The sequence below is a fragment of the Coregonus clupeaformis genome, chromosome 30, assembly GCF_020615455.1.
Source record: "Coregonus clupeaformis isolate EN_2021a chromosome 30, ASM2061545v1, whole genome shotgun sequence".
Classification (NCBI taxonomy): Eukaryota; Metazoa; Chordata; class Actinopteri; order Salmoniformes; family Salmonidae; genus Coregonus; species Coregonus clupeaformis.
This window is the reverse complement of record NC_059221.1, coordinates 1997496-2018470: the sequence shown is the minus strand read 5'-3', so window position 1 is coordinate 2018470 and position 20975 is coordinate 1997496. Positions and strand designations below refer to the sequence as shown.

The following is a 20975-nucleotide window of genomic DNA, read 5'->3' as shown; positions in this document are numbered from 1 at the left end:
ATGTTGAATCGGTTTGTTTTTGTCTATCTGGATGATATCTTGATTTTCTCAGAGTCCTCCCAGGAACATGAACTGCATGTGCGCCAGGTGTTGCAAAGGTTGTTGGAGAACAAACTGTTTGTGAAGATGGAGAAATGTGAATTTCATGTGTCTGAGACCTCTTTTTTGGGTTACATCATAGCTCAGGGGGAGCTGCGGATGGACCCAGCTAAGATCTCTGCTGTCACGGACTGGCCAGCTCCCTCTACCCGCAAAACAACTTCAACGATTCCTGGGGTTTGCGAACTTCTATAGGAGGTTCATCAAGGACTACAGCCGCATTGCGGCGCCACTCACCGCTCTCACCTCCATCTCACGACCGTTCGCTTGGAATGAAGGGGCCGAATCAGCGTTCGAAGAACTGAAACATCGCTTCGCCTCGGCTCCCATTCTGATGCAGCCGGACCCCGACCGCCAGTTTGTCGTGGAGGTGGATGCATCCGACACTGGGGTAGGTGCAGTGTTGTCCAACGTTCTCCTGAAGATAACAAACTGCATCCCTGTGCTTTTCTCTCAAGGAAACTTTCTCAGGCAGAGAGGAATTATGATGTTGGAGATCGTGAACTGCTCGCCGTTAAGCTGGCTCTCGAGGAGTGGCGACATTGGTTGGAGGGCGGAACAACCCTTCATCGTTTGGACGGATCATAAGAATCTGGCTTACCTCCAGTCAGCGAAGCAGCTCAACCCCCGTCAAGCCAGGTGGGCACTATTTTTTGGGAGATTCAATTTTTCTCTGTCTTACCGTCCTGGGTCACGCAACGTCAAGCCTGACGCCCTGTCTCGTGTTCATTCGGCTGTTGATACTGGTAGTAACCCTGAACCCATTTTGCCTCCTACCTGCAGTATTGCAGTCATCACATGTGACATCGAGGGGATTGTTAGACAGGCTCAACATCATCAAGCTGACCCTGGGAGGGGTCCTCCTAACCGGATGTTTGTCCCTGAGTCTGCTCGCTCCCAGGTACTTCAGTGGGCTCACTCGTCTCCCCTTACCTGTCACCCTGGAGTTTCGCGGACCCTTGACTTTGTGCGACGGAAGTTCTGGTGGGCCACGATGGAGGCGGACACTCGAGCCTTCATTGCTGCTTGTACGGTATGTGCCCGAAGTAAAAACTCCACCCAGGCCAGCGCTGGTCATCTACGACCTCTACCTATACCCAGCCGGCCCTGGTCGCATATCGCTATGGATTTTGTCACTGGACTTCCCCCCCTCATCTGGTAAGACTGTCATTCTTACGGTGATTGATCGTTTTTCTAAGTTCGCTCATTTTTTGGCCCTACCTAAACTGCCCACTGCCAGAGAGACGGCTGATATTTTGGTTGAACATGTGTTCCGCTCTCATGGTCTACCCACGGATATTGTCTCTGACAGGGGTCCCCAGTTTGTCTCCCAGGTGTGGAAAGCTTTCTGTAAAGCTTTGGGCATTACATCCAGCCTGTCCTCTGGATATCACCCCAGACCAACGGGCAAGCCGAGAGAGCGAACCAGGAGATGGAGACCGCACTTCGCTGTGTCACTGGGTCTAACCCTGGGTCATGGAGCTCCATGCTCCCCTGGGTGGAATATGCTCATAACACCTTGACTAACGCTTCCTCTGGTTTGTCTCCTTTTCTGTGTGCTCTGGGTTATCAACCTCCCCTGTTCCCTTCCCAAGAGAGGGAACTTGCGGTACCCTCGGTGCAGTCCCACATGCGCCGCTGCTGCAAGGTCTGGAGGAAGGCCAGGGTAGCTCTGTCCCGAGCTTCGGCGTACATGCAGAGGCAAGCCAACCGTCACCGGTCCCAGGCTCCCGGTTACTCTCCTGGTCAAGAGGTATGGCTGAAGTCACGGGACCTTCCATTGAAGGTGGAGTCGAAGAAGATGGCGCCTCGTTTTATAGGACCGTTCAAGATACTGTCTATTGTTAACCCCTGCGCGGTTAAGCTACAGCTTCCTGCCTCCCTACGGGTTCATTCCACCTTTCATGTTTCCCAGATTAAGCCTGTGTCGGTTAGCCCTTTGTGCCCGCCCTCTCGTCCCCCCTCCTCCGCCCAAGATCGTGGGTGGGGGTCCGGTCTACACTGTCCGGCGACTTCTGGATGTTCGCCGCCGGGGTCGTGGTTTCCAGTACCTGGTGGATTGGGAGGGTTATGGTCCTGAGGAACGTTCCTGGGTGCCCAGGAGCTTCATTGTGGATCCTGCTCTGGTTCGTGAGTTTCATAGGTTACATCCTGATAAACCCTGTCGGCCGCCAGGTGGCGTCCGTAGAGGGGGTACTGTTAGGCCTACTGCTGCTAGGTAGCTCTCTCTCTGCTCTCCCCCTCCCCTCTGTCTGTCCTTGATTGCAGGAGTGAAGTCTGGTGTGCGGGAGTCAGGGTTCCAGCTGCAGCTCATTCACCATAATCACCGCAGCCTTTAAGACCCGGTCAAACTTTCCACTCATCGTCAGATCATAGTCAAGACAACCATGTTAGTCTCGCTGCCGACTCAACCTGTCTGTTTTTGCTCTTGTGTTTTTTGGACTGTTTATTTACTTTTTCTCCTGTGCCACAGATATTTGGAACCTGACTCCTGCCTCCGCTTCACTCCTGCCACCACCATCCTGCTCTCCACTATCGGGCCTCTCCTTTGGACTCACCACGGACACTAGGACATTACGGTACCACACCTGCCCTGACCTGGATCTGTACCCTCCCTGTAACCTGGACTTGCTCTTCCCCATTTATTGGAAACCTGGACTATTGAACATTATAATAAACCTGTTAAAACTTCTCTGGCTTGGTGTACTTGTCTGCATTTGGGTTCTATCCAGTTAAATCATAACACAACTGACATGGCTTACATCTCCCTTCATCCATAATCTCTTCCTATAGCATGATGATGAGAAGTGGTCTGAGCCTCAGGTAAGTGCCTTTCTCAAGGGCAAACATCAGCATAGAGCCCCGGATTATAGCTAGCAGAGATCTGGTTCTACTCTGCCCTGAACTGCCCTGCATGGCTGCTTCTCAACTACCACAGGGATGTAAACAAACAAGTAAACAAAGAGAGAGGGCCATACATACACACGTCATACCGTCCATAAGCTCCCCATTATAAGACTAGCTTATTGTAGCTGAGTAATGAAACAATGTCATCTAGCTTTCATATACAGTACATGTTTCATACAGATCCCTATGATTGACTGTAAGTGATATTCATTGTATATTCATTCATATTCAGGGACTGAGTACTAAAATAAGGGTAATGATTGTCAGCCGATTAAATATTGAATCAAAGTTGATTCCAACCAGTGACTGACTGAAGTCTTAGGGTTTGTACAGACAGATAATTCATATCAGTCAAAAAAGGACTAAGCCTAGTGTTTTTCTACAGTATGGGGGTCTCATACGTTGATGTACCACAGAGACAGAAAACAATGGGTTATCAGTAATACTGCGTTTAGATGGCATGAGGTAGACGGCAAACCGGATGTCATTGTTTTCAATGAGAGAACGACGGTAAATGCCGCTGAGGCTAGCGGTGAATGCCTACAGCCGCCACGGTAGATGGGACTTGTCGCCAGAGTTAAAATATTTTAACTTTTGCCGTCTGCCATAGCATTGTTTTCTACCGGATGTTGATTTGCATTGATTGTTTATTGAAATCCCCATAGCATCGCATACCATCGTGCAGGCTTGCTTTTTCTGTCACTGTCTTTCTTGCTTTCTTGTCCCGCTATTCTGACTGGTATGACGTTTTTTGCGTCCCTCGTCTAAATGCAGCATAACTTTTGTATAGCTGACATGCATCAAAAGCTGGAAAGACTAACATTTGACAGACTGAGGAGGACTGAGATGGAGAGATTACGGACGCAGGTTCTTACCGGTGCCCACCAGGTAGCAGGTAGTGTGCATCTTGCCGATGAAGAGTTCCAGGCCGATGATGGCATAGATGATGATGACGAAGAGGACGAGCAGAGCGATGTGGAGCAGAGGAACCATGGCTTTAATGATGGAGTTCAACACTACCTGTAAACCTGACAGAGACAGAGAGAGAGGGATCAGATACAGACAGACACACAAACACGCACACAGGCACACAGTATAATGCTATGAGGACATAGATAACCTAATTCTAAACTATTTATTGATGTTTATGCCTAAGGATTTCAGACTGTACACGGGTATCAATGAAAACGTCATATTGAACTAAAGACATATGAAGATTTTCATTCCAAAATACTATATATTCATTTTCAGAAATGTAGGTAAATTAGCTTTTATTGTTTACCGAAATTATGAAAGAGATTGGTGTGTTTTTTCACTATCTAATTATGGCATGGGGTTATTGTCATAGAGACAAATAATCATGTTTATTCCTAAATGCTATATATCCACCTCACTCTCAGTGAAATTGTAGTACTGCTAGGTTTTACACAGTCAAATGTAACAAATAACTACATTTTAATAAAGCAATGTACAAATAATACATTTGTGACATCAATATATACAGTACCAGTCAAAAGTTTGGACACACCTACTCATTCAAGGATTTTTCTATATTTTTACAATTTTTTACATGTAGAATAATAGTGAAGACATCAAAACCATGAAATAACACATATGGAATCATGTAGTAACCAAAAAAGTGTTAAGCAAATCAAAATATATTTTATGTTTGAGATTCTTCAAATAGCCACCCTTGATGACAGCTTTGCACACTCTTGTCATTCTCTCAACCAGCTTCACCTGGAATGCTTTCCCAACAGTCTTGAAGGAGTTCCCACATATGCTGAGCACTTGTTGGCTGCTTTTCCTTCACTCTGCCGTCCGACTCATCCCAAACCATCTCAATTGGGTTGAGGTCGGGGGATTGTGGAGGCCAGGTCATCTGATGCAGCACTCCATCACTCTCCTTCTTGGTCAAATAGCCCTTACACAGCCTGGAGGTGTGTTTTGGGTCATTGTCCTGTTGAAAAACAAATGATAGTCCCACTAAGTGCAAACCAGATGGGATGGCGCATCGCTGCAGAATGCTGTGGTAGCCATGCTGGTTAAGTGTGCCTTGAGTTCTAAATAAATCACAGACAGTGTCACCAGCAAAGCACCCCCACACCATAACAGCTCCTCCTCCATGCTTAACGGTGGGAACTTCACATGCGGAGATCATTCGTTCACCCACACCGCATCTCACAAAGACACGGCGGTTGGAACCAAAGGACAAATTTCCGCTGGTATTGGTGTCCTTTAGTAGTGCTTTCTTTGCAGCAATTTGACCATGAAGGCCTGATTCACACAGTCCCCTCTGAACAGTTGATGTTGAGATGTGTCTGTGACTTAATTTATTTGGGCTGCAATTTCTGAGGCTGGTATCTCTAATGAACGTATCCTCTGCAGCAGAGGTAACTCTGGGTCTTCCATTCCTGTGGTGGTCCTCATGAGAGCCAGTTTCATCATAGCGCTTGATGGTTTTTGCAACTGCACTTGAAGAAACTTTCAAAGTTCTTGAAATGTTCCGTATTGACTGACCTTCATGTCTTAAAGGAATGATGGACTGTCATTTCTCTTTGCTTATTTGAGCTGTTCTTGCCATAATATGGACTTGGTCTTTTACCAAATAGGGCTATCTTCTGTATACCCCCCTACCTTGTCACAACACAACTGATTGGCTCAAACGCATTAAGAAGGAAAGAAATTCCACAAATTAACTTTTAACAAGGCACACCTGTTAATTGAAATGCATTCCAGGTGACTGCTGGTTGAGAGAATGCCAAGAGTGTGCAAAGCTGTCATCAAGGTTGGCTATTTGAAGAATCTCAAATAGAAAATATATTTTGATTTGTTTAACACTTCTTTGGTTACTACATGATTCCATATGTGTTATTTCATAGTTTTGATGTCTTCACTATTATTCTACAATGTAAAAAATAGTAAAAAATAAAGAAAAACCCTTGAATGAGTAGGTGTGTCCAAACTTTTGACTGGTAGTGTATGTATTTTATTTAACAAATTATAATTCAATACAGTAATATGAGATCTGTATGTAAAACATTTACATTTGACATTTTAGTAATTTAGCAGATGCTCTTATGCAGAGCAATTTACAGTAAGTGTATTCATCTTAAGATAGCTAGGTGAGGCAACCACATATCACAGTCAAATATTCAAATTTAGCTAAACAATGGATATATAGCATTTTGCCAAAAAACATATTTTCATACACATCTAAAATCTATGAATTACATATCTGAGAACAGTAATATTTTACACACACATGAAGGTACCCATAAGCAATATTTTCTGATGAAAAAACACAAATGTGAAAAATGGGTGGATTTAGCGTTTTGGAAATAAACTCTTCATATGGTATAAACATGGTAACATATCTCTATAGTGAAGACATGTTCTGGCGCCATGTCGACTCACTGGGTACTCCTGAGACAAGACGGAGGGGGCGGAGCACACGGAACGCTCGGAGGGCCTTGACGTCAAAGCCTCCTGGTTTACCCCCCTGACCCCCCGCATCGCCCTCTTTGGTTATCACCTCCAGAACTACACTGAATAACCTGGGGGGAGGAGAGAGGGGGAGGGGGAAGAGAGAGAAAGAGAAAGGGAGCGAGAGAGACAGAGAAATAAAGAGAGAGAGATCGAGAGAAAGATAGATAGAGAGATAGAGAGATAGAGATAAAGAGAGAGATCAATGACATCATTGTAACATACATCCCTGAGTCATAAGGCTTTCTGAGTATAAGGTGACAGAGCTTTGATTTATGGTCTTTAATGGTCTTTTCTGGTGTGTGTGTGTGTGTGTGTGTGTGTGTGTGTGTATATGTCTGTCACAGTGATAGTAATCCAATAAATAAATAAATAAATAATAAAATGTTTTATTATCACATACATCGAACAGGTGCAGTGAAATGTGTTGTTTAATCCGCCTTTATCTCTCTGTGTTTACATTCAGTGTTTCACACCTCGTCCTCAGTTTACACTGGAGCCCCACAGGGGCAGGAGATAAACGTCACCCTGACCACCACAAAAGGTCTCTCTCTAAATACAAGTGTGTGTGTGTGTGTATGTGTGTGTATGTGTGTGTGTGTTTCCCTTGATTAACACACTGCACTGTATGAGTGTCTGTCTGTGTGTCAACAAACCCCTCAATATAATAATATATTTCTGTCAATGTTGAGTGTATCAGAATATAATTAAAATGACATCAACTACCATTACAGATAGCCACCAAAACGAGAGGAAAGAGTGAGAAGAATGCCCTTCAAGGAAGGCTCAGCTCTTCCAGATGTGACATGGACACAGCATTATGGGTAAGTGTTTTCATCCCCTTTCCTTTTTTTATCAGAAGCGGGTGTGTGACTTCCTCCTGACCCTAACCCAAATCCTAAAACCATGTGACAGACGACAGGATCTCTATCGGGTAATTCACAGAGGTACTACTGTGCGTGTGTGTGCGTGTGTGTGTGTGTGTGTGTGTGTGTGTGCGTGTGTGTGTGCGTGTGTGTGCGCGTGTGTGTGCCAGAGCCTCTTGTTGTTACTGGATGTGGTGAAGAGTCTTAAGCCGATAATCCTTCTTGATCAAATAGAGACTGATACACAGGGAGGGTGAATTGTTGCATGTGTGTTGTCCCTCTGAATATGTTGCTGTGTTTGTGTGTTCTACAGCGTTTTTCATTACATAACGTCTTACAACATACTTGTGTTTCTGTTAACCTATCTGTGACCTTTTTGCCATCCTTACAGTAGATTTTGTTCTTGAGGGCACATTCAGTGCTCCAGACTGTGCTTTAATTATGTGCCTTGGGCATCAGCAGGATCTGACATAGTCGTGTGTGTACATGCATGCATGCATGCGTGTGTGTGTGTGTGTGTGAGTACATGCATGTGTGTATGACTCTGTCTAGGAGGAACGTGGTACTTACCCTACTATGACAATGACAAAATCCAGCATATTCCAGCCGTTCCTCACGTAGGAGTTCTGGTGCATGACTAAACCATACGCTATGATCTTCAGAAAGGTCTCTATAGTAAAGATGATCAGGAAGGCATATTCTACTGTTTCCTGTGGGGAGGGAGGGAAAGAGAGGGTGAGAAAGAAAGAAAGAAAGAAAGAAAGAAAGAAAGAAAGAAAGAAAGAAAGAAAGAAAGAAAGAAAGAAAGAAAGAAAGAAAGAAAGAAAGAAAGAAAGAAAGAAAGAGGGCCATTAGACATCACAATGTGAATAATAACAGTGTTTCCCCTAGGATTGTTTTTCAGCAGCGGTGGCAGAATTAGCGAAAGTGGGGGTGGGGAGCAGCGGATGGGGTCTTCCTGGGGCATACACCTATACATCTACATTATAATAAAAAAATATATACTACCGTTCAAAGTTTTGGGGTCACACATTTCCTGGTTTTCGAAAGAAAAGCAATTTTTTTGTCCATTAAAATAACATAAAATTGATCAGAAATACAGTGTAGACATTGTTAATGTTGTAAATGGCTATTGTAGCTGGAAAGCCAAATCTCAGACTGCCCATCTTAATATTTTATTTTTATTGGCCAGTCTGAGATATGGCTTTTTCTTTGCAACTCTGCCTAGAAGGTCAGCATCCCAGAGTCGCCTCTTCACTCTTGACGTTGAGACTGGTGTTTTGCGGTTACTATTTAATGAAGCTGCCAGTTGAGGACCTGTGAGGCGCCTGTTTCTCAAACTAGACACTCTAATGTATTTGTCTTCTTGCTCAGTTGTGCACCGGGGCCTCCCACTCCTCTTTCTATTCTGGTTAGAGACAGTTTGCGCTGTTCTGTGAAGGGAGTAGTACACAGCATTGTACGAGATCTTCAGTTTCTTGGCAATTTCTCGCATGGAATAGCCTTAATTTCTCAGAACAAGAATAGACTGGCGAGTTTCAGAAGAAAGTTCTTTGTTTCTGGCCATTTTGTGCCTGTAATCGAACCCACAATTGCTGATGCTCCAGATACTCAACTAGTCTCAAGAAGGCCAGTTTTATTGCTTCTTTAATCAGCACAACAGTTTTCAGCTGTGCTAACATAATTGCAAAAGGGTTTTCTAATGATCAATTAGCTTTTTAAAATGATAAACTTGAATTAGCAAACACAACGTGCCATTGGAACACAGGACTGATGGTTGCTGATAATGGGCCTCTGTATACCTATGTAGATATTCCATTACAAATCAGCTGTTTCCAGCTACAATAGCCATTTACAACATTAACAATGTCTACACTCTATTTCTGGTCAATTTGATGTTATTTTAATGGCTAAAAAAATTGCTTTTCTTTCGAAAAAAATGACATTTCTAAGTGACCCCAAACTTTTGAACGGTAGTGTATATTTGCAATGGCGGCCACAATATACAACATAGGGGAAACACTGAATAAATAAAAACAACAAACACTCTTTAAAAGGAAGAAGTCTGATTGGTTCATTGTGCAGTAAGTAATGGTTGAGCCAACAGGTTTAAACTGTACAGGGGAAGAGAGAGCGAGAGAGAGCGAGAGAGAGCGAGAGAGAGAGAGAGAGAGAGAGAGAGAGAGAGAGAGAGAGAGAGCGAGAGAACAGGTTGTTAATCCAGTTAGACAGATAAAAGGTCTGTGAAAACAACATTCATGTAATTTATCCGATGATCGATGATGATGGTGCAGAGCCAACCAGACAGATGATTGGCGGGTGACAGTACGTGAGGTCTGGATTAGTGCTGCGGTAACAATATACTCAACAAAGCAGGATGGCTTGCACAAGACACCGGACAGAAATGACCCTAAACCCTGATTCTGTGACTTCTCAACACTATCGGCATAGCAACGCATTTCTCTACCACCAACTCACAACTCAGTGAAATCATCTAAGAGCACAGTCAACATCAGGAAAATGTCATCTCCTGTCCGTTGCGTAATCCAAATGTTACCAGGGTTAACAGCATGAGTTTTACACTTACACTGTAATACTGGTCAGAGAGCATATCTCTTTATCTGGTAGAGATTTCCACATCATTCAAACCCTATGCTCTATAATTCAACAGCAGGTTTTAAAGAGACATAAAGCCAGCCAGGCAGCCTCTGCCTCTGCTTCTCTGCCTCAATGTTGATTCAGTACAGTACAGGACGTAAAGCTACTGACATTCACAGAGCAATAAAAGGCAGGCAGCCAGACAGCAGACATTTTCACACAGGGATTAGCTAATGCAGAGTAATAAAGAGATAAAACAACTTCACCTGTGAGGATGATAGGATGACAACAATGTAGGGAAATCATGTATTCATACAACTGTCTAATGAATGGATGAAGGGATAAAGGAAGCTGCTTTATAAGAGGAATGACAAAAGAGGTGGAGAAAATGAGAGAATACACGAACAGCAACATAAGTGTTATCCTCCTCCCCAAGAGAGAGCTGGCTGGTGGGCGAGATTACATAAGTGTGGAAGAGGTGAGAAACCTAAGCAGTGCTTAGAAATAAACCTCAGCCACCACACATCCAGTACATAGGTATACAACAGACACACACAGTAGTCTCCAGTAGTCTTTGAAGTGGGCAGCTGATGCATCTCCAAGTGAAGACCTTGTGGGGTCAGAGACTGAGTCAGCACTAGCTGCTTCACACTCATAAGAGCTCTGTCATTGTGCATTCATTTCAATTGTAAACATCTCTCATCACACAACCATTGATTTAATATATACGTTTATTGTGAAATGTAATGAGAACATTGGTTTAATCACCAAAACACGACATAATGATATATTTTAAATTTAGTTGTTTTAACTACCAGTTAATCGAATAGCAAACAATGCAAGATACGTGTTTCAAATTGCCCTTAAAAGTGCTGAAAGTAATATGCTACACTACTGTAAATTACAGTAGATTACAGTTTTCACATTAGGCAATGCACTTACATTACCCAACAAAATTGACAGAAAATCTATAATTTCCATAATATCTATCCAATGTGTAATCAAAGACATCCTCTACAATTATCCATGCAAAAAAAACATTTTCTTTTTCAGATATAATTGCAACATAGGTGTACTGTCTGTAATCAAATGTAACAAATTAAATTTATGAAAATAAAACATATTTTCGCACGCATTAATTTGCATCATGCCTATCTTGAGCCATAAATTCTCATCCACATCCCAGTGAATGTCCTCATTGTTCATGCACCGCAGGAAAAACCTTTTGGCATGACGAATCCAAGCTTGGCATCGGTCTGCATTGATGTCGTTACATGCCTCATCCATGGACAAAAGGAGGGTGGAACGCTCATGGGGATGGCGATCGTACACCTTCCACCTCCATGCTGAAAAAAAATCCTCAATAGGGTTGAGGAAAGGAGAGTATGAGGGCAGGTATAGGGTCACAAATCGGGGATGGGACCGAAACCATGCCTGAACCACCTCTGCATGGTGGAACCTGACATTGTCCCACACAATGACATAGGTGACCCCTTCACCTTGATAGGCCTGCTCAATTTAATTGAGAAACACAATAAGGTGTGCAGTGTTGTAGGATCCAAGTAATGGCCTACATCCATCCACACCATCTTCAGAGATAGCTGCGGACATGGAGAAGCCCATGCCCACCTCTTTGACCTCTTTGATGGGGCCCATGCCCACCTCTCTGAAGGGCCCCTTGCCCACGAGTTCTTTGATTTCTTCCTCTTCCTTGCTGTCTATCCTGCTCCATGTTGAAAGAAATTGCAAGCGTTCACACACACCCTTTTATATGGTGACAAATTGTGGTTACCACTATGTGAAATCAATTAGCAATAACGAGTAGTCATTATGTATGGTTATCATGTATCATACATTACATTTAGATGTTTATACTTTACAAACACACATTTTATTTTTGTAGTTCTCATAATCCATATACAGTATAGTAGACAAACCAGTTTCAAATCTATAGGTTTACCAAACGGTTTAGTGATTAACCATTAAGCGCAGTTGGATTAAGTGATGGTCAAATGTATTTAAACAAATGAGAAGAGAATCATATGAAAAGTATTGTGAGCATTGCATTGTGAAAGGCAATTACTTTATATGAAAGGTATTTCTAGATAAAACACTGATTAGGTTTGGTGAAAAAGTTACTGTGTGATTTTGTGTGTTGTACTTAGTAAATTGAAAACTTGCTTAAAGTTGTGAAAAAACAACCTTTTTGTTATCTGTTTTGAGTTTTGTACTAAGAGTTGTGAAATTGTACCACATACTTGTGAAAATAGTACCAGAGCAATTTCAAAAATCTGTAACTGCTTGAATGTGTGTCCCCTCCATCACCCCTCTCTCCTATGTTTATTTTGGTCTGAAATGGCCCCTTTTGTGCTCTGTCAACAGCTGACAAAGCAGACCTGCCGACTACCTCTTTAATAATCACGTCTGAATGAAGGCACTTAGCAGAGCTCTGACGCTGTGGCAACCACGTAGGCCAAATCCACCCTGCTGCTGCCTTTGTGGCCTTAAGTCACTGTGTGTGTGTGTGTGTGTTTGTGTGAGGTTGCCTCCCTCCTACAACCACCTGCTTTGTAACAGAACAGACATGGAAGGGAAGGGGCCTGAAGAGAAGATATTACAGGTGACAAAAGAGACAGAAGGTGTAATCAGGAGAGGGAGGAGGGGAGCAGCATCTCTCATTAGACAGCCGACAGATGGAACATCAGTTAATAGTACTGCTGAGATTTATGGAACATCAGTTAATAGTACCACTGAGATTTATGGAACATCAGTTAATAGTACCGCTGAGATTTATGGAACATCAGTTAATAGTACCACTGAGATTTATGGAACATCAGTTAATAGTATCGCTGAGATTTATGGAACATCAGTTAATAGTACCGCTGAAATCAATGAAACATCAGTTAATAGTACCGCTGAGATTTATGGAACATTAGTTAATTGTACCGCTGAGATTTGTGGCACATCAGTTAACAGTACCGGTGAAATCTATGAAACATCAGTTAATAGTACCGCTGAGATTTATGGAACATCAGTTAATAGTACCGCTGAAATTTAGTGTGAGAACAGATCCAGTGTGAGAACAGATCCAGTGTGAGAATAGATCCAGTGTGAGAACAGATCCAGTGTGAGAACAGCTCCAGTGTGAGAATAGATCCAGTGTGAGAACAGATCCATTGTGAGAACAGATCCAGTGTGAGAACAGCTCCATTGTGAGAACAGCTCCAGTGTGAGAACAGCTCCAGTGTGAGAATAGATCCAGTGTGAGAACAGATCCAGTGTGAGAACAGCTCCAGTGTGAGAACAGATCCAGTATGAGAACAGCTCCAGTGTGAGAACAGATCCAGTGTGAGAACAGCTCCAGTGTGAGAATAGATCCAGTGTGAGAACAGATCCAGTGTGAGAACAGATCCAGTGTGAGAACAGCTCCAGTGTGAGAACAGCTCCAGTGTGAGAGAGCCAAGTGATGATGAGGGGGTGCCAAGAGGTTGAACTGTTCATCTGTTGGTAGTGGATGAGGTGTTTCCCCTAATGTAAAGCACTTTAAGCACTTGGAAAGGTGCTAGCTACATACTGTAAATCCAATCCATCATTGGGTAGAGTGGAATTGTATCCTACAATCCTTCAGAAACAGGTCCCTAGTAGCCAATGTGACTGGCCAAATCACAGGATGAGAGTGAGGCATGACCCAAACCACTGCCAAATGATTGCTTCATTGACTTTGGATTACTAGACCATAAGATTAAATCCCCACATTTGGGTCCAACCCTAAACTGAAGTTTTTGGATCCAGTCCACTAATCAACATCTCTGTGGTTCTTTTGAATAGTCTGAGACCGGCCGTCATCTGTCTTAATACATGGTAGGCTACGTTCTCCTCAGTAAGGAATATACTACACTCACTGAGGGTTGGTATTATGGGTTCGCATGAGGAAGACTCTATATGCACTTATAATTCAGATTTGTCTCACAATGTAAATATTATTTTATTGAGTACATACAGTTGAAGTCGGAAGTTTACATACACTTAGGTTGGAGTCATTAAAACTCGTTTTTCAACCACTCCACAAATTTCTTATTAACAAACTATAGTTTTGGCAAGTCGGTTAGGAAATCTACTTTGTTAATGACACAAGTAATTTTTCCAACAATTGTTTACAGACAGATTATTTCACTTATAATTCACTGAATCAAAATTCCAGTGGGTCAGAAGTTTACATACACTAAGTTCACTGTGCTTTTAAACAGCTTGAAAAATTCCAGAAAATGATGTCATGGCTTTAGAAGCTTCTGATAGGCTAATTGACATAATTTGAGTCAATTGGAGGTGTACCTGTGGATGTATTTCAAGGCCTACCTTCAAACTCAGTGCCTCTTTGCTTGACATCATGGGAAAATCAAAAGAAATCAGCCAAGACCTCAGAAAAAACTTTGTAGACCTCCACAAGTCTGGTTCATCCTTGGAAGCAATTTCCAAATGCCTGAAGGTACCACGTTCATCTGTACAAACAATAGTACGCAAGTATAAACACCATGGGACCATGCAGCCATCATACCGCTCAGGAAGGAGACGCGTTCTGTCTCCTAGAGATGAACGTACTTTGGTGCGAAAAGTGCAAATCAATCCCAGAACAACAGCAAAGGACCTTGTGAAGATGCTGGAGGAAACAGGTACAAAAGTATCTATATCCACAGTAAAACTAGTCCTATATCGACATAACCTGAAAGGCCGCTCAGCAAGGAAGAAGCCACTGCTCCAAAACCGCCATAAAAAAGCCAGACTACGGTTTGCAACTGCACATGGGGACAAAGATCGTACTTTTTGGAGAAATGTCCTCTGGTCTGATGCAAGCCGAAGAACACCATCCCAACCGTGAAGCACGGGGGTTGCAGCGTCATGCTGTGGGGGTGCTTTGCTGCAGGAGGGACTGGATCACTTCACAAAATAGATGGCATCATGAGGAAGGAAAATTATGTGGATATATTGAAGCAACATCTCAAGACATCAGTCAGGAAGTTAAAGCTTGGGTGCAAATGGGTCTTCCAAATGGACAATGACGCCAAGCATACTTCCAAAGTTGTGGCAAAATGGCTTAAGGACAACAAAGTCAAGGTATTGGAGTGGCCATCACAAAGCCCTGACCTCAATTCTATAGACAATTTGTGGGCAGAACTGAAAAAGCGTGTCCGAGCAAGGAGGCCTACAAACCTGATTCAGTTACACCAGCTCTGTCTGTTACAAGACCATCGCCAAGCAGCTTGGTGAGAATGTGACAACAGTTGGTGCGATTATTCGCAAATGGAAGAAACACAAAAGACCTGTCAATCTCCCTCGGCCTGGGGCTCCATGCAAGATCTCACCTCGTGGAGTTGCAATGATCATGAGAACGGTGAGGAATCAGCCCAGAACTACACGGGAGGATCTTGTCAATGATCTCAAGGCAGCTGGGACCATAGTCACCAAGAAAACAATTGGTAACACACTACGCCGTGAAGGACTGAAATCCTGCAGCGCCCTCAAGGTCCCCCTGCTCAAGAAAGCACATATACAGGCCCGTCTGAAGTTTGCCAATGAACATTTGAATGATTCAGAGGAGAACTGGGTGAAAGTGTTGTGGTCAGATGAGACCAAAATCGAGCTCTTTGGCATCAACTCAACTCGCCGTGTTTGGAGGAGGAGGAATGCTGCCTATGACCCCAAGAACACCATCCCCACCGTCAAACATGGAGGTGGAAACATTACGCTTTGGGGGTGTTTTTCTGCTAAGGGGACAGGACAACTTCACCGCATCAAAGGGACGATGGACGGGACCATGTACTGTCAAATCTTGGGTGAGAACCTCCTTCCCTCAGCCAGGGCATTGAAAATGGGTCGTGGATGGGTATTCCAGCATGACAATGACCCAAAACACACGGCCAAGGCAACAAAGGAGTGGCTCAAGAAGAAGCACATTAAGGTCCTGGAGTGGCCTAGCCAGCCAGTCTACAGACCTTAATCCCATAGAAAATCTGTGGAGGGAGCTGTAGGTTCGAGTTGCCAAACGTCAGCCTTGAAACCTTAATGGGACAAAATCCCTCCTGAGATGTGTGCAAACCTGGTGGCCAACTACAAGAAACGTCTGACCTCTGTGATTGCCAACAAGGGTTTTGCCACCAAGTACTAAGTCATACTTATTTCCCTCATTAAAATGCAAATCAATTTATAACATTTTTTTAACATGCGTTTTTCTGGATTTTTTTGTTGTTATTCTATCTCTCACTGTTCAAATAAACCTACCATTACAATTATAGGCTGATCATGTCTTTGTCAGTGGGCAAACGTACAAAATCAGCAGGGGATCAAATACTTTTTTCCCTCACTGTATGTAAACTTCCGACTTCAACTGTACATGTAAACATGCAAACATGCAACACACCATTTTTTTCCTTTATTTTTTACTTGTTAATGAAACCTGGTGTTTGAGTTAGATTGAGTTAGATTGAATAGTGCCTGTAGTCTTGATCTGACAGGTAGAGTCCTGAGGGTTGTACCCATGGGACATGGAAAGGGAACCCAGAGCATGACTCTCTCAGTGAACACTTTCTGAACCCAAACTACTTTTCTGCGGCATCCAAATGAACCAATCTAAATTGAATTGAGGACTCAAATAAAACATCCAGTCCTTGCCACAACAACTGAATGATTGATGCTGTAACCAATTTATTTTCTGAAAGCCTACTGCACAACAAACTAATGAAAAGGGACTGTTAATATACTTTCAATGGAGGATAACAGAGCCATTGGATAAGTATGTGTGCGTGTCTGTGTGTGTGTACACACATCCGCCAGGACAGTGTTCTTTATCTCTTTAGACTTGTTTGTTATCAGTGTAGAGTGTTTGTCTTTTGACAGGAAAGGAGAGGGAGCTCTCCTGACATACAGTCCATAGCCCAGTGACCAGTACAGGAGAGCTCCCTCTCCTGACGTACAGTCCATAGCCCAGTGACCAGTACAGGAGAGCTCCCTCTCCTGACGTACAGTCCATAGCCCAGTGACCAGTACAGGAGAGCTCCCTCTCCTGACATACAGTCCATAGCCCAGTGACCAGTTCAGGAGAGCTCCCTCTCCTGACGTACAGTCCATAGCCCAGTGACCAGTACAGGAGAGCTCCCTCTCCTGACGTACATTCCATAGCCCAGTGACCAGTACAGGAGAGCTCCCTCTCCTGACGTACAGTCCATAGCCCAGTGACCAGTACAGGAGAACTCCCTCTCCTGACGTACAGTCCATAGCCCAGTGACCAGTATAGGAGAAGGAGCTCTCCTGACGTACAGTCCATAGCCCAGTGACCAGTATAGGAGAGGGAGCTCTCCTGACGTACAGTCCATAGCCCAGTGACCAGTATAGGAGAGGGAGCTCTCCTGACGTACAGTCCATAGCCCAGTGACCAGTATAGGAGAGGGAGCTCTCCTGACGTACAGTCCATAGCCCAGTGACCAGTACAGGAGAGGGAGCTCTCCTGACGTACAGTCCATAGCCCAGTGACCAGTACAGGAGAGGGAGCTCTCCTAACTTACAGTCCATAGCCCAGTGACCAGTATAGGAGAGGGAGCTCTCCTGACGTACAGTCCATAGCCCAGTGACCAGTACAGGAGAGGGAGCTCTCCTAACTTACAGTCCATAGCCCAGTGACCAGTATAGGAGAGGGGGCTCTCCTGACATACAGTCCATAGCCCAGTGACCAGTACAGGAGAGGGAGCTCTCCTGACTTACAGTCCATAGCCCAGTGACCAGTATAGGAGAATAGGAGAGGGAGCTCTCCTGACGTACAGTCCATAGCCCAGTGACCAGTATAGGAGAGGGAGCTCTCCTGACGTACAGTCCATAGCCCAGTGACCAGTATAGGAGAGGGAGCTCTCCTGACGTACAGTCCATAGCCCAGTGACCAGTACAGGAGAGGGAGCTCTCCTGACGTACAGTCCATAGCCCAGTGACCAGTACAGGAGAGGGAGCTCTCCTGACGTACAGTCCATAGCCCAGTGACCAGTACAGGAGAGGGAGCTCTCCTAACTTACAGTCCATAGCCCAGTGACCAGTACAGGAGAGGGAGCTCTCCTGACGTACAGTCCATAGCCCAGTGACCAGTACAGGAGAGGGAGCTCTCCTAACTTACAGTCCATAGCCCAAATGAAAGTGAATAAGAGACGGAGGAGAAAGACTGGAGGAGAGAGAGCAGCCATGTGAGAGAGTTTGCTCCTGTCTTCACTGTAATCCTGTCTGTCACCCACTTCCCATGCCCCAGGCCCCCCAGGCCTGAGCTGCTCAGATCACTCATCATGGTCTAGCCATGTACTCAGAATAATCAACCATCCCACTAAATAAACCAATAACTCAACATGGCGTTGACAGATTGATGCCTGTATTAATAATTTGGTGGGTGCGTATATTTGTCCTATTTCAACCATGTACACGCCTAATTGCACATCAACAGATGTTTCACCTTGTCGGCTCAGGGATTCGAACTAGCGACCTCTCGGTTACTGGCCCAACACTCTAACCACTAGGCTACCTGCCGCCCTATCTGTCTATACAGGTGGACAGAGGTGGAGCCCCCTACTGGGTGATCCCGGAATCAATCCAGGAAGTGAATTGAAATTCGACTCAAGAATGGATTGAATTGAAAACTGAATTCACCCAAATCCTGACAGGTCTGGATTGGAAAGATTTCAGTGTGACCTCAAAGTATCTGAGGTATCCTCTGTTAAACTTTGGATGTGTGGGCTAGAGGCAGGCAAATGTCTGTGCAATCTTTTATTCATATCTTCGTAGCCGGCCGCGACCGGGAGACCCATGGGGCGGCGCACAATTGGGTAGGGGAGGGAATGGCTGGCAGGGATGTAGCTCAGTTGGTAGAGCATGGCATTTGCAACGCCAGTGTTGTGGGTTCGATTCCCACGGGGGGCCAGTATGAAAAATAAAAAAATAATGTATGCACTCACTAACTGTAAGTCGCTCAGGATAAGAGCGTCTGCTAAATGACTAAAATGTTTCAGCCATATGTGGGATGAAGTAACTCCCATTAGTCTTTGTTCATTTTAGGAAGCTGTGATGGCTGTGAATAGAGGCGAATCTGTTCATCAAGGCATTCATATGGGATGAAGCCAATCAATTAGACAGTCTTTATTTCAGACGTCTGCTGCCTCCCCGCCCCTGGGCTCCTTCTCTCCTCGGTGCTTGGGCTGAGACGCTAGCTAGCTACGCTCGTGTTAGCATTAGCCTGAGGTATAGACCATGAGTCAGCAAGGCTTAGCCACGGCTTCACAGGTTTAGAAGGACCACATACGTATGCCCACAAATGCATACACACACACTTATATGTAAGACACATAAACACATACACACACAAGTGTGCATGCTCTGTAGGGGCATGGTGCTTAGTGAGATGGCATGAGGAAGGAGTGAGGACATTACTGCTGGCTTAAGGCCTGACTCCATACAGCACACCACTCCTGCTGCTGCTCACTGGCCCAACCAACCACTTCAAATCTAACAGATCTAACCCATTCATGTTGTATTCTCACTATACAGAGAGATAGGGGCGGTAGAGAAAGCGGTAGAAGAGAGAAAGAGAAATAGAGAGGAGGGAGCAGACAGAGCGAGAGGGAGCATGGGGGAGATCTCACTGTTTACACCAACTACACAGGGGTGGGCCAATCAAATTGACTAATGTTAATCGGACATAGAGAGATACTGTGTACAGTATAATCAGTTGTATGTGCTTTGCTGCTACTTTTGCTGTGCAGCCTACACGTACCTATCGCTGGGGGGGACAGGTTGCTGTGCTTTCTACTCAGTCTGTCTCTCTCTCTTTCCCTCCCTCTCTCTCTCCTTTTCTGTGTGTTAGGGATCGATCGGTTGGCAGGATTGGCAGGGTTGGGTGGGCAGCCTCACGGATGACCTGCTCGATGGATCAGCTGGGAACAGCAGTGGAGTGGTTGGTGTACCAGAGAGGTTCATGACATGCCACCAGAGCAGCTGACGCTGATCAGAGTGGACAGACTCAATGCCGTTTGGATGAACACAAACCACAACAACCCCCAACTTGGGTCACATGGTCCCTACCTCCCGAGTTCCTATCCTCCCAGCATGCACTCTGTGTGACCAGGGCCAGGTGATGTCACACTGGCAGAGAGACAATGTCACATGATGACAACATGATATTAGTAGAAACCGGGAACATGTTCTCCTAACATTCACTAAAATGTTCCCAGCAAACCAAAATTGGTTCTGTGAAAGTTCCCAGAACGTTCGTTAAGTTGCGGCACATTGTCTCATAACACAAAAACTGTCCAGTCATGCTGATAATTACACAATATTTGTATAAAACATTTGCCTGATGTTGCAAGAACATTCCCAGAATACTTTTAGTCTGTTCTTTAAAGGTTACCAGAATGTTTCATTGGGTTGTGGGAACAGTCTGGTGGTGAACTGTCCAGTTGTGCAGATGATTATACAATGTTTCTTGTAGGGTGCAAAAAACATTCACCTGGTGTTACAAGAACGTTCCCAGAACACATTTTTCTGTTCTTTAAAAGTTCCTAAAACATTCCTTTAGGTTGTGGGAACATTGTGGAGATATGACAAGAGATAGGTTCCCAAAACACTAAAACTGTCCAGTTGTGCTGACATTCAGATCATGTTTGAATCAGGGTGCACAAAACTTCCTTTAAATAACTTGTATTGTTGTGTATTCATATGCTTCTTAAATACAGGCTCAGAACCTTCAAACTAAATGCAAACATTTTATCTTGTAATAAACTGCCTCCAATTAAGATCCTACATCTGTAGCATATTTATTTTAGGTTTAACATAACATTCCATTTATGTTCACATAATATACTGTACATTTTACCTTGTCTTGGAGGTCCTCAGAACGTTTCAAGAACATTTTAAAAATGTTATATTTAGGTTTTACTTAATATTACCACAACATTCTCAGCATGCAAATGTCTAGTTCCTTAAAGCATAAGAAAGCAGATT

General features: G+C 44.2%; 1 protein-coding gene across 1 annotated transcript in view; it reads right to left on the bottom strand.

The window, feature by feature from the left end:
* The window catches only part of LOC121545480 (voltage-dependent L-type calcium channel subunit alpha-1D-like), a 109734-nt gene that overhangs the window by 48613 nt on the left and 40146 nt on the right, over nt 1-20975 (bottom strand). The window contains exons 3-5 of the mRNA XM_045209399.1: nt 7929-8068; nt 6424-6563; nt 3882-4034 (exon numbers count right to left, since the gene is read on the bottom strand). Coding sequence (XP_045065334.1) covers nt 3882-4034; nt 6424-6563; nt 7929-8068 — 433 coding nt within the window. The remainder of the gene's footprint in view (nt 1-3881; nt 4035-6423; nt 6564-7928; nt 8069-20975) is intronic.